The sequence below is a fragment of the Sebastes umbrosus genome, chromosome 16, assembly GCF_015220745.1.
Source record: "Sebastes umbrosus isolate fSebUmb1 chromosome 16, fSebUmb1.pri, whole genome shotgun sequence".
NCBI classification, from domain to species: domain Eukaryota; kingdom Metazoa; phylum Chordata; class Actinopteri; order Perciformes; family Sebastidae; genus Sebastes; species Sebastes umbrosus.
In genome coordinates this window covers 24,289,669-24,301,818 of record NC_051284.1, presented here as the reverse complement: position 1 = coordinate 24,301,818, position 12,150 = coordinate 24,289,669, and the positions used below count along the sequence as shown (strand labels likewise).

The 12,150-nt window shown below is 41.1% G+C and overlaps 1 protein-coding gene across 2 annotated transcripts in view; it reads right to left on the bottom strand.

The window, feature by feature from the left end:
• slc25a21 (solute carrier family 25 member 21) overlaps positions 1-12,150 on the bottom strand; it is a 106,846-nt gene that overhangs the window by 24,994 nt on the left and 69,702 nt on the right. For both annotated transcript variants that reach the window (XM_037746615.1, XM_037746616.1), the window contains one exon: positions 7,278-7,326. In XM_037746615.1, the coding sequence (XP_037602543.1) occupies positions 7,278-7,326 (49 nt within the window). The remainder of the gene's footprint in view (positions 1-7,277; positions 7,327-12,150) is intronic.

Here is a 12,150-nt window from a genome sequence, read left to right as displayed (position 1 = left end):
TATACTGCTGCGACCAGCAGGAAGCCCCATTATCAGGTCCCAAATTTTTACTCAAGAAATTAGAAATGCCAAATTCAAATGTAAATTTTAGCATGGCATAGTTTTTTATGATATTTTCAACCATTTCTTTGTTTTTTTAATATGATCAATCAAAAAACATACTCAACAGACAAAGGGGGCAGTTCAGGGAGATGTCTCTAGTGATGGGCAGTTGGCATTGTATTTTTAACTCTTTTTGATTTTGGGAGAACTGAAGTAATACATATTCATAAGAAATGACCACCTTTTTTCCCTCCTCATTTGCTGTTTTGTTTTCTCCACTTGATTTTGTGATTTGTTTTCTTTTGTGTTGTATATTAATTACAAAAAATTAGAATGACACTTAACAGCAAAACAAAAAAACACAAAAAAATGTGGTCTCTCCCAAAAAAGGACGAAAGGAAGGACCCTGATTACGTTCCATGATCCAACACAAACGTTTTTGAAATTCTTGCTTTCTGTAATATGTTAACTGATTTTACTTCAGGTTAATTAAAAATCGCGGTTATGGCAACTAAAATATGTGGCTACAAGCGTTAATTGCAAGTTTTTCTACTTCATTCGATACCCATCATGTGAATGGAAGCATCCAGTTGCGTAAAATGCCACAGGTGTGGCCAGAGCCTTTATGTGGAGTTTGCATGTTCACGTGGGTTTCATCCGGGTTCTTCGGTTTCCTCCCACCACCAAAACATGTATCCCCCGGGCGCTGTGAATGGGGTGGTCGTGTCATCCAGCATAAAACCTATGCAAAATCAAATATGTGGATCATAAATTCAGATATCAGATCATCTGCTGTGGCAGCCGAAAGACGAACAACAGGCGTGTAGTTTAGCCAGACCTTCAAACGTTTTGGTGGCATCTCGGCAGGCTGATCTGCAATCTTTGTCAAACACCACGCTTGACTTAACCAAACCACAGACTCGAAGAACTCTTGCGGTGATTCGCTGCGAGCAAAACCATACAAATAGTCATTGTTTTTCTCAATCTTGGTACAAAAAGGATTGGTATCGTTTGACTGGAGAAGTTTCGATACTACTTGGTTAAAGGTATGAAGTACCGATACCCGGCCCTACGGCACACCCTTACTTTCTGTCTTGCCTCACAGAGGGCACACTCCTTCCTACATTTTCATTGAAGTTATGAGGTGAAGAATCAGATAAGATAGATCTATCTATTCATCTGTACACCATGCGCATGAGCACAATATTTAATATTTTCAATCTGATTGGACAAATATTTTAGCCGAGCCACATATTTCATACAGAGAAGTCTGAGGCATCATCCGAGAGAGTATGACTGGAACGCCAAGGCATCCGTTTTAATCCTGCCAAATATGCTGCACTCATGAAAGGACTTGCTCTCCACCTTTGCACTGGACTCACCCTCGCTAATGCTTGTGCACTGAAGCGATGCACAGACTGAGCTTGGTTCATCCTGCTCGCACGCTGCATGTGTTTTTGGCTTTACACTGTGAGTAAAGTCTTGCCCCGCAGCCTCACTTGCCCCGCAGCCTCACAGCGCCGGAGGGATTAGGAGCCGGCTTGACGACCGCTGACCTGCCTGCTCCTTTACAAGGCAAGATCAGCTATCAGGCCGCTGCTGCTTTGTGCCCTGCTGTTTGAGGGTTGTGTCAGGGATTCCTCCATAAGTGCACTGGGGTTCACCAAGCAGTTGGGGGCAAACAGAGGTGGGAGGCGGGAGGGCGGGGGGAAGCCTCTGGGCGATCCTCAGCGCTGTCACACGTTCAGCCAAAAAGACTGGACGTCATCTGTCAAAGCCCTCATCAAAGATCACTTTCAAGCCCCCTGAGTGGGACACACTTTCATGCGTGCTGTGACCAAATGGAGGTAGTGTTGCTATGGATACTGCCGCGAGCAAAGGGCCAGTACCAGGTTTTTCTAATCAGGCTTGAAACAGGCTGCTGGCAGGCTTAGTGGTTTGCAATGACTCTGACAGCCATGTCATACAATACAATTTACAGAATTGCATAATTCAATACAAATCTTCTAAAACACATGTACAACAGGGATTTAAAACAACATTACATAATCGCTCAACAAACTACAAATTCAGGAGGAATGATGGAAGTTTAAACAATGCACTCAACATGATGTTGTTATATAATATGGTTTATTTTAGCTAAAGTAGTGGCTGATTCAACAACAGGCTAATCGAAATAGTTGCTGAAAAGCTAAAACCATGAATGTAAAAACACTAGAAACGGTTAAAGGTGTTATTGATAACATCGATAACGTTCAGCTGCTAAAATTCGCATTCTCCCTCCCCCGCTTCATTGCATTTACTTCACAACAAGTCGTTGCCAGGCACTTACCGTCAATTTCAGCCATTTATGCGAGGTTTTCCACACTAACTGACATTATGGTTACCACGTAATACAAACGTCGTTTTACTATTGGCTCACAAGCCTTGTTAGAAGTAGGAACAAAAAATTCCCCTATCTTCCACAGAGATAAACAAAACATTCATTTTGGACCCACCAAATTTTTAAAATGATTAATTTACAATCATAATAATTAGGTCTGTCAAAGTTAACGCGTTAACACAAATCGTTTTACACTACTCATTTCTTTAACACACCTTATGATTTTTAGATTGTAGTGGGCTCAGTTTTAAAGTTAGAGTGAAGATACTGGTATCATATGAAACTAGAAAACCTAAGGAACCCATTGTTACCAAACATGTCATACTAGCTTATTGCGAAGGAGGCTAAATAACGCTCCAAACTTGCGCTAAATTTGGAAGAGGAAAAACTGGCAGGGCCATTTTCAAAGGAGTGCCTTGACCTCTGACCTCAAGATACATGAATGAAAATGAATATGTGAATGATTTGAGCAAATTTAAATATTTGAATCGACTGACAGCCCTAATAATGTATTTTTTTTTTTTCAGGAAAAGCCATACTTTTATTCTACACCTTTCAGTAGATGTATTTATTTTTTTTTAAATATTCGTCTACATAAGAATGTTATCAATAAAACCTTTAATGTTCAGTGGGAGGAGTAAAAAAAAAGTTGGATTAAGAGTAGCTATCTGAGAGAGAGAAAAAATTACAAGCGAGGAAAAAGGGAGGAATCCGAATGGGAAAGCATGACACAGAAATAAAGGGTGGGTGCAGAGGGAGAACAGAGAAGGATTGGCTCTGTCAAGAGTTATTGCACAAAATACATTTTTGGGGCAAACACATCAGATCATGTGCGCGGTGTAGAAACTACAGGAAGTTGACGATGACAGGAGAAATCGCTCAGGGTACACAAACACGATGAAGGCGTGGTTTCACTCTTCGGGCGGAAGTAAAAAGGGGGTGATGGGAAGCTGCTTTCAGATGAGCGCGAGTATGTATAAGGGTGGAGCTCCATGTAACAGGATCTCGACATGAAGGGAAATGCAGGCTCAGTGCAACTCTCTAATGAGAGGGAGAACCTGATCAGAGTCAGATGGGGTGCCCCGAGCGCACAGCCCCCTGCAGAAAGTGCCGCCCGACACCCTTTGTTACCTCCAAGTGAGCTGAGACCAGCCCATGAACCATGTAACTAGGTGGTTTCCAGGTTAATGAAAAGCTGTAACTCCGGTCCCACTGTCTCTCTCTCTGCTAAACTGACGACCGCTTTCCCTCCCCACACCGCATCGCACCCTCCATCTTCACCCCCACATTCCTGCCCCAACCCAGGGAGGAGGGAGGGGAGGGTCAGGGTCAGGGGCAATTAACGGTTTACTTTGTGTGAAGTATGCTACATTTACATTTTGGGCTCATTATTATCCTCAGTGACTCACAATGAGAAAAATGGTTCAATTGCTGGATTAACTTTGATTTCTGGATTACTAGCAACAAAGAACAGGAAACGGAACCGTCTCAGACGTAAAGTTACATACATGGATAATAAATAGTCGTCCTAAACTATAAATAGTTCATAAAAACAACTCTTCTCTAACATACCATGCTTTATTCCCCAAAAGATTTTGGCTATTTTGCCTTCATCCAACCTGATTTGCTTGTATTGACACTGAGTTTGGTTTGCACCTCGGTGAAAACTATCAAACTTATATAATCAAAATGCTTTTCTCTGTTTTATATCATTGTAAATGGAATATCTTTGTGGTTTGGACTGTTATTTCAGAAAAAACAAGCACTTAAGATGGGCATATTTCACTATTTCCTGAAAAAGAGTAAAAGTTTCGACACATATCGATACTGAATATTTGAAAAGGTTTCAATACTCTTTTTCTGTAGTATCAATACACGGGTACCAGCTGTGCTTTCTGCTCTCTCTCCTCTCCGACAGCCAGTTGACACACACAATGCTATTCATCTTTTAATAAAAATCTAAAATTGTATGCCCTCAATATTGTGTCAGTTTCCCCCATGGTATCGAAAAATTGTATCAAATATCAATATTTTTCAAGGTATTGTATCAAATTTAGAAATTCCAGTATTGTGACAACACTATCCTTGAAATTTGATCTAGCATACGATTAATTCATAATAAAACTAGAATTACCGGTTGCGGTTGTATACCTCTGCCAACCAGTCAAGTTGCAATTTACATCCATGTCTGTCCAAAACGTCATCACTTGTGAAATTGTCATAATTGTCATATGAATTCTTGAGAAATGGCCCAAAAATGTGTTTTGTGAGGTCACAGTGACCTTTGACAACCAAATTCTAATCAGTTCATCCTTGAGTCCAATGGGAAGTTTGTGCCAAACTTGAAGAAAGTCCCTCCAGGCGTTCCTGAGATATCGCGTTGACGAGAATGCGACGGACGGATGGACGGACAACCCGAAAACAAATACTCATTAGTTGCAGTCCTACTAGTGGTACTGTCCTCTGAAAAAAAGGTAAATTCACACTACAACTCATGCTACTCATAGCCCTTCGTCACTGAACCTCTACCAGCTTGTTTGTTACATCCATGTACTTCTCTGAAAATGGCCAATATTAATTTGTACACTTTCAACTATTTCACAACGATGAAAGAGGCAGTAAGTCACCCTGATGGAAGGTGGGCTCTGCTGGAGTCCCTAAGATGTAAGATAGATGTACTTGTTAGCAAAGGTGAGTAACCGGGGTCATGGCTCGACTGGTCAGCGAGCACGCAGCGGGGAGTGAAAGTGAAACAACAAAGGCAAAAAGACTTTTACTTTTACGTCCCGTATCTGTGGTCTAGTCAAATACTTTCTATCATTACCCTAAAGCTTTTTGCCCATCAGAATTTTAAACAGATTTCCTGAGCTAATAATTTTGTCATAATGGACTTTCTTTCCTATGCTTTAAAAATGTCTCATAAGTAGTCCAAATTTTGTGCGATCAATCATGTTGGAAGTTACAGGTCACCCGTTTTTCAAATCTGTGGAACGCAGCTATTCATTTATCTGCCAAAGCGGTCGTCTTGGAGGGTGAATCAGTATTTGTTTAAAGGAAAAAGCTGCCAAATGCTCCTGACATTTTTTTGATTCATAACAGCAGTATTTGGCTACTGGTGGGAGTGCCTCTACCCCAACTGCTGCAGCTAATCCCAAACCTGCAATCCACTGCTGCCCCCTCCTACTCCTCAGAGAAAGAGGAGGAAGATAAACCCTCATTTGGAAAATAGGTAAACATGAGCTCCCATGCAGGTACACATTTAGTCAAGTTTACCTTGCAAAAAAAAAAAGGAAAAAGGGAGAAAGAAAGGGGGAGAAAAATCCCTTTGATTCTGTGTTGGTGGAAAAAAGTAAATTTACTCCAGTTGCCGTTCAATTTGGACCGGTGGACATTAAAGCAGGAGCCGGTGCCTAATAAGAGCCATGCCTGAGCGAGAGAGAGAGAGAGAGAGACCCAGTGGAGGTGTGTCTGTGTCTGACTCTCGGCTCCAAGGTTCCTGCTAATAGATTTCAGCTCCCTCAGTGTCCCAATTAGCTGGTATGTATGCTTGGTTTATGAATTCATGTGTGGATGTTAAAGTGTGTGAACATGCATGTACTGTACAGTGTGCATGCATATATGCACGTGTTTGTGTCCGTCAGTCAAAATGAGCAGCAACCTCCTGTTGTTTAGACTCATCTAATTAAAAAGAAGAAAGACTATATTCTGTTTGTTCATTTCGTTAAAAAACAGACCCAGATCCAAGACCAAAAGGAACCAATTTGCGCAGACCCAGAAAGCAACATAAACACATGGCGACGCAAACAGAAAACAAACAGATAAACCTGTCCGGTTTTAGAGCAGCTTTTACCGCTTTTTAAGGAAGAGCATTACAAAGAAAATAGTGGGTGCACTTTTAACCCTGACCCCGTGTGAGGACGGACAGGCAGAGCTCAAGCCTTACCTGTAATAAACCCCCATAGCTTCTACACGTGACCGTAAATCACACCGTGTGCCTTCAAAGTATCAAATATCGACTAATACAACACCGCTCACCCCAGGCTTTTATCCCTGCCTCTCCCTCTCTGTGTTCTGGTGGTGGCACTGCCTTCAAAGTGCAACCATCTCACTTTTTTAAAAGGCACGCCAAGCAATTTATTTACCAAGAAACTGCTGCCGTAAATGACAGAAAAAGCAGCACAATTTACTGACAAGTAGTGAACGGGGCAGGGGGGGTAAAAACGAAGCCAGAGGTCTTGGCTAGGCCTGTGAAAGACTATAAAGCTTTAGTAGTAGCCCACGACCTGTTTATGGCCGGCTGAGACACTGTGGTGTGAGGCTCCTGATCACTCAACAGCTCCAGACTGCTGCCAGTCTTGCATTACACACAAAAGGAGATGGTAACGGAAAACACGCTATTAGACACAGCGAGTGCATTTAGTGGCATCTGATTGATCCTACGAGTCCCCGTCTTTTCACGAGAACCGCAGACAGTACCAAAAAAAAAAATGTCTTTATTCTTAAATGAAGTAATAAGGTATAAAATGTGAGTGATTTGCTAACATAAAAACATCTAACGTTAACATTGTGTGGGGGAACGAATGGGTAAATGATGCATTTCATTTTCCACATTCTTTTTTTTGGCATTTGTGCCCATTTGTGTGGAGAATGAGTGCAGAGCCGGCCAGCTGGGAAAAAACAGACCTGGTATGTTCGGAACTTCACTTCACCGACCCAAATACCCACCGAGAGGATTCAAGGCAGATGTGGACTAAAAATGGCTTTCTTAAGTAAGTAGATTATATGTTAGGTAAAGTGACACGAAATATGAGTTCATGTATGAGTTGTTAAGTTTGAGTGGGTGGCTGCTTACCTTGTCTTCACTACGTCGAGTGGATGCATCAAGCAGATCTCTACCAGACCTGAAAGGTAGAAACATTGAGGATCAGTCACTTTAATCACCATGGACATTTAGGTGAATGCTGGTTGTTGTGTTACTCAGTTTTCAGGAAAATTCTAGGGGATTTTTCTTTCTATCAATTAGTGGTGCAACGGTTCAAGAAGCCCATGGTTAGGTTTGTATTGCGGTTTTTGTGTCACGGTTTTGATTTGGTTTGTCTTGCACCATTAGGGAAAAGAAAAACAACCATTTCATATGTGTTTGAACTAAAAATGATATACATTTATTGATTGATTGATTGATTGATAGTAATGAATGATATTTCTATATTATATGAAGCCATAGCAATGAATTTATACATGAAATAAGGCAGGCTACTTAATGGTCAAGTAGGTCTATGTTCAGATAATTGTCTCTTCTATGTTCTGGACGTGACATCAGGACTTTGTCTTTCTATGAAGCATTGCTTGTAAGTCACTCACAAGCAAAAATACTGAATAGTCACTAGTTGCAGCTTCTCAAATGTGAGGATTTGCTGCTTTTCTCTGACTTATGTCATTGTTAAGTGAATATCTTAGGATTTTGGACTGTTGGTCGAAGATAAGCAATATGACGACGTTTTAGACATTACATAACATATTTAAACTAAAACAATTAATAAATAATTGCGAAATCAATCGATGATGAAAATGATCAATAGTTGCAGTCGGTCTGTCCTGAAATGTCCTCCTGACCTGTCTTTGTCACATGCTCTTTTACAGTATGTACCTTACGCGTAGACCCAATATGAACTTGTACAACTGAACTGTACATACAGTATCTGTTGAAGCCCTGCAGGATCAGATCGCAACATCAATCAGATGTTTTATGTCAAGTGTGACAGTTCAACTTAAAATAATCGGATAAGAAAGTTGCCTGACTTCTAACCGGAGCAAAAGTCAGTGGATTCTAGTTCATGAGGTTTTTTTTTCCCCCTTTCATATTAAAGTAAAGTCAAAGTGTTGTACAAATGCACTTCTTGTTGCCACCAAATGGTTTTGACAGACAACAAGCGCCTGCCAGCCTGCTACCAGAACCTTATCATCACGCTGATTATCACTCTGCCTAATTTAAATGCCAACCACCTCAGGAACTCTTGGTGTTTTCAGCTTTGTGCCATCTTTACAAGAACATGGGTCTGAGTGAGCGGTCCAATGAGACTTCTTTCCAAAATTCCTGTGAGTGACTATAATTCTCGGCATTCTGAAGGGCTGAAGCCACCAACCATATCATCCATGCAAACCCAGTAACATCAGCGACGTGCCAGCAGCCGGAGAATCAATGCAGCCGGGCTGATCAGCGAGGGACTGAGGTTTCACACACACGCTAACTATGTGCATCTGTGTTGAAAAGCCACTGCTTTGGCACAGCGGCCTTCTGACTCAATCACGTTTTTTTTAACTCCCAATTCTCACTGCATCCCTTTCCTGGTGCCGTGCAGATTCCACCGAGTGTGTACACAGCTGCTGTGCAATATGGACTCTTTCTAATTTGCTCAATTAAACATATTGTCTATAAAATAGTGTGTCTTCTGGGGGTTTTCCAGGGAAGTAATTATCAAGTAAAATACCACAGAAAAAAATGACTTTGTCTACATCTTAACGTAAGAATGGGAGGACCAAGAACTACTGAACCAAGCTACCGGCAGGAAAAAGTCAAACTACATTCCGTCTGTCACGGCTCAGTTGACCCAACTAAGGTTGTTAATGATACTGCACTGAAAAGGTTTGAAATTTCGTGGCCTTGCTGTTAATAGGCCTGCAGTGAAGATGAGGCGCATCAAGTCTTTCAGCAGCTAATCAGATTACACGATGAAACCAAACCTGCTCGATCAGCCTGTGCAAACACAAAGATGCTGGGAAGTGACCGAACATGCTCCAACAGGTGATGGGAAAATAAAGTCTGGGGGGAAAGGAGAGCTTCTGCAATCTCATACAAACAGAACACTTGGCCACTAAGTGGGAAGCAAAAACAAAGAGAAGGCAAAGAAAACATCTTCCAAAATGCTCCTGCATACTTTATAGCAGAAAAACAAAGTTTGTTGCGCTGCATGTCCCGCTTTGCCCCATACAGGATTCTTAGGGTGAGTTTGTGGGAACTAAGGTAACTTATTGGCAAATAGCCAGTAGTGGAAGAAGTATTTCGATATTTTACTTAATTTAAAGTCACACTATCACACTGTAAAAATACTCTGCTACAAGTTTACTTAAGTAAAAGTACAAAAGCTACTGTGTTTTTCTGATTCTGAAGTCTGGTATTTCGCATTTGACTTCACTAGGATCATGATACATTTAGAAACAATCATTAATTTGTCCTCCAACTTTAATTGCAGAACTACCAGTAGGCTTTCAGCCACTGGGTGAACGTCGGTGCAGGACCATCGCAATACACAACATACACGATAATGGAGGTGGTGCACAAAATCTGTTTTTCTGTGATAATGTGAATATGGCATAAAAGTTTGCCATTAATTATTAGTTGTACTAACAGGTAAGGTATGTGTCTCTTACATTTGTGAACTGGAAAAGGTATAAAATGGTTTAGAGTCTGTAAATTAACAATACTATTGTAAATACACAGAGAGGTAGGACTAGAAACAACAGCAGCAGTAGAAAACATTAGCGAGGATTATCATGGTAGAAGTCATTTCTCTGCATTTCAATCATCAACAAGCTATAAAATAAATGAAATAATATTTTCATCAATTATCAAAGGAGTGCACTGCTAATGGCTACTTGTACCTGCAAGCGACCAGAGCAGCTGTGCACATCTGGATACTTCACTTAAAATGATTCACACTAGATTTTGGGCCTCATCGTAAACCTCGGATTACAGAAACTCTAGAGGATACAGGTTACCAAATGCTTCATTAACTTAGAAAGCTAACAGTAGTTAACACTCTTTACTAATTAACAGGCCTGCCCCACTGAGCCATTCAGAGACAGTGATTAGTTCAGCGTGTTCAGTTCACTTCTCAGGCTGTCAAGTATTCAGTGTCTAAGTGCACTATGAACCAGTGTCTTTACATGCGAGGTTAACGTCAGTTAGCAATGCAAAGGATTAAGTGATGACAAGCATGAATGCAAAACTAGGTTGTGTTTATTTTATCAGCACCTTAAGAACAGCTGATGGCAGATGAGGTGAGGGGTTTGTAGAAAAACTAAAAGAAAAGAAAGTGTGCGGCCATAATCGTAAATAAACCTTTGTATGACATGAAGTACAGCTCTTGTTTTCACCCAATTTAAATTACTTTATTTCTTTTTATGTTGCTAAGCAGCCGGTTTGCCACACAGAACAACTTACTGAGTTCAATATACATAGGGTGGAGCTAAGTACCACCGAATGCTGAATATGACATTTTTAGGCGACCAAAATATTTATCTTTTATGAAATGAAAACACACTGTGACAGGGTTAAAATTTTAAAACGAAAACACGGACAACTCCGTGGTAGCGACCTGTCAATCACAAGGTAGCCACGCCCTAAAGCATCCCCTGTTTTATGGTCTATTTGACTCTAAATGGGACCATTATTTACTAAATGAACATCATGCTGTATTGAAGAAGACTTGAAACTATCGATTGAGACCATAAACTCATGTTTACAATGTTTACTGAGGTAATAAATCAAATGAGAAGTAGACTCATTTTCTCCTAGACTTCTATACAATCAGACTTCTTTTTGCAACCAGAGGAGTCGCCCCCTGCTGGCTATTAGAAAGAATGCAAGTTTAAGGCACTAACGCATTGGCTTCACTTTTCAGACCCGGAGGTTGCCGACTGTTCCTAACTGACAACTGATACTACCAGATGTATTTGAGCATTAAAGAAAAAATTATAAATGTGTAATTTTGTGATGAAGTTTAACTTTTTGCCGTGTTTCCACTTCATTTAGTGATTTACTTCATGCCCGGGAAGGCTTTCTGACAACTCCCAGTCACAAAGGTTCTCTGTGCTGTACATGTAACGATGACAAGAGCAACAGTGAAAGTTTTTCCAGTCTGGAAAAAGTTAAAGTCAAGAGAGAACAAATGCTTTTGTGTGTTCTGTCAATCAAAAAGCTGCAGATGTGGGTGTTGCAACTGATGACTGATCCACAAAAGATGCAACCTGTGGCTGCATTTTGATCCATTCAGGCTATTGTTAGCGTAGCAATTCATTACGAGCCGTGACACTGTTATTGTTTTCACCTTGTCATCAAAATGTGATCCTGGAGACAGCTACTGTAGAAAGAACAAGTACTCTGCCAGGTGTGTCTCTGCGATAGCGTCACAACCGTGCAAGATGCAGTCACAAAACTTTACAGGTGTGTAGTTGGGATCTAAATGAAGGCTGAGTTCGAAAATGAGTGTGGTGCAAGACCCCAGGAAGAGCACCGGGCTTTGAAGCAAATTTTCGTAGTGGCCTAACAGCGGTACTACAACTTCTGTATCCATCACATGATGCCATTGGGCCCAAAAGTACATTGGGAAAGAGACGTCTGTTACTCAGCGGATCATTTTTTTGAGGGAAATCAACTTCCCTGTATGAACACTTGAATAGCCCTTATTTAAATCATTAAGTCCTAAAAGTTGTAAAATGCTCTAACAGCCGAATCCAGAGTTATTTCCCTTTCTCCGTTCATGTGAATGAGACCTAGACCGCGGCTGGACCGTGGGCTGGGAGATGGAGTTAAAGAAAACGCTACTGCGCCTGCTCTATGGGCCCAATGGATGTGGAAGATCGCTGGAAGATCCGGGTACTTTATCAATCGCCATTTTGGCTTCATGCACCACTGAGCAACTCTCATAGGAATGAACGGGAGCCTG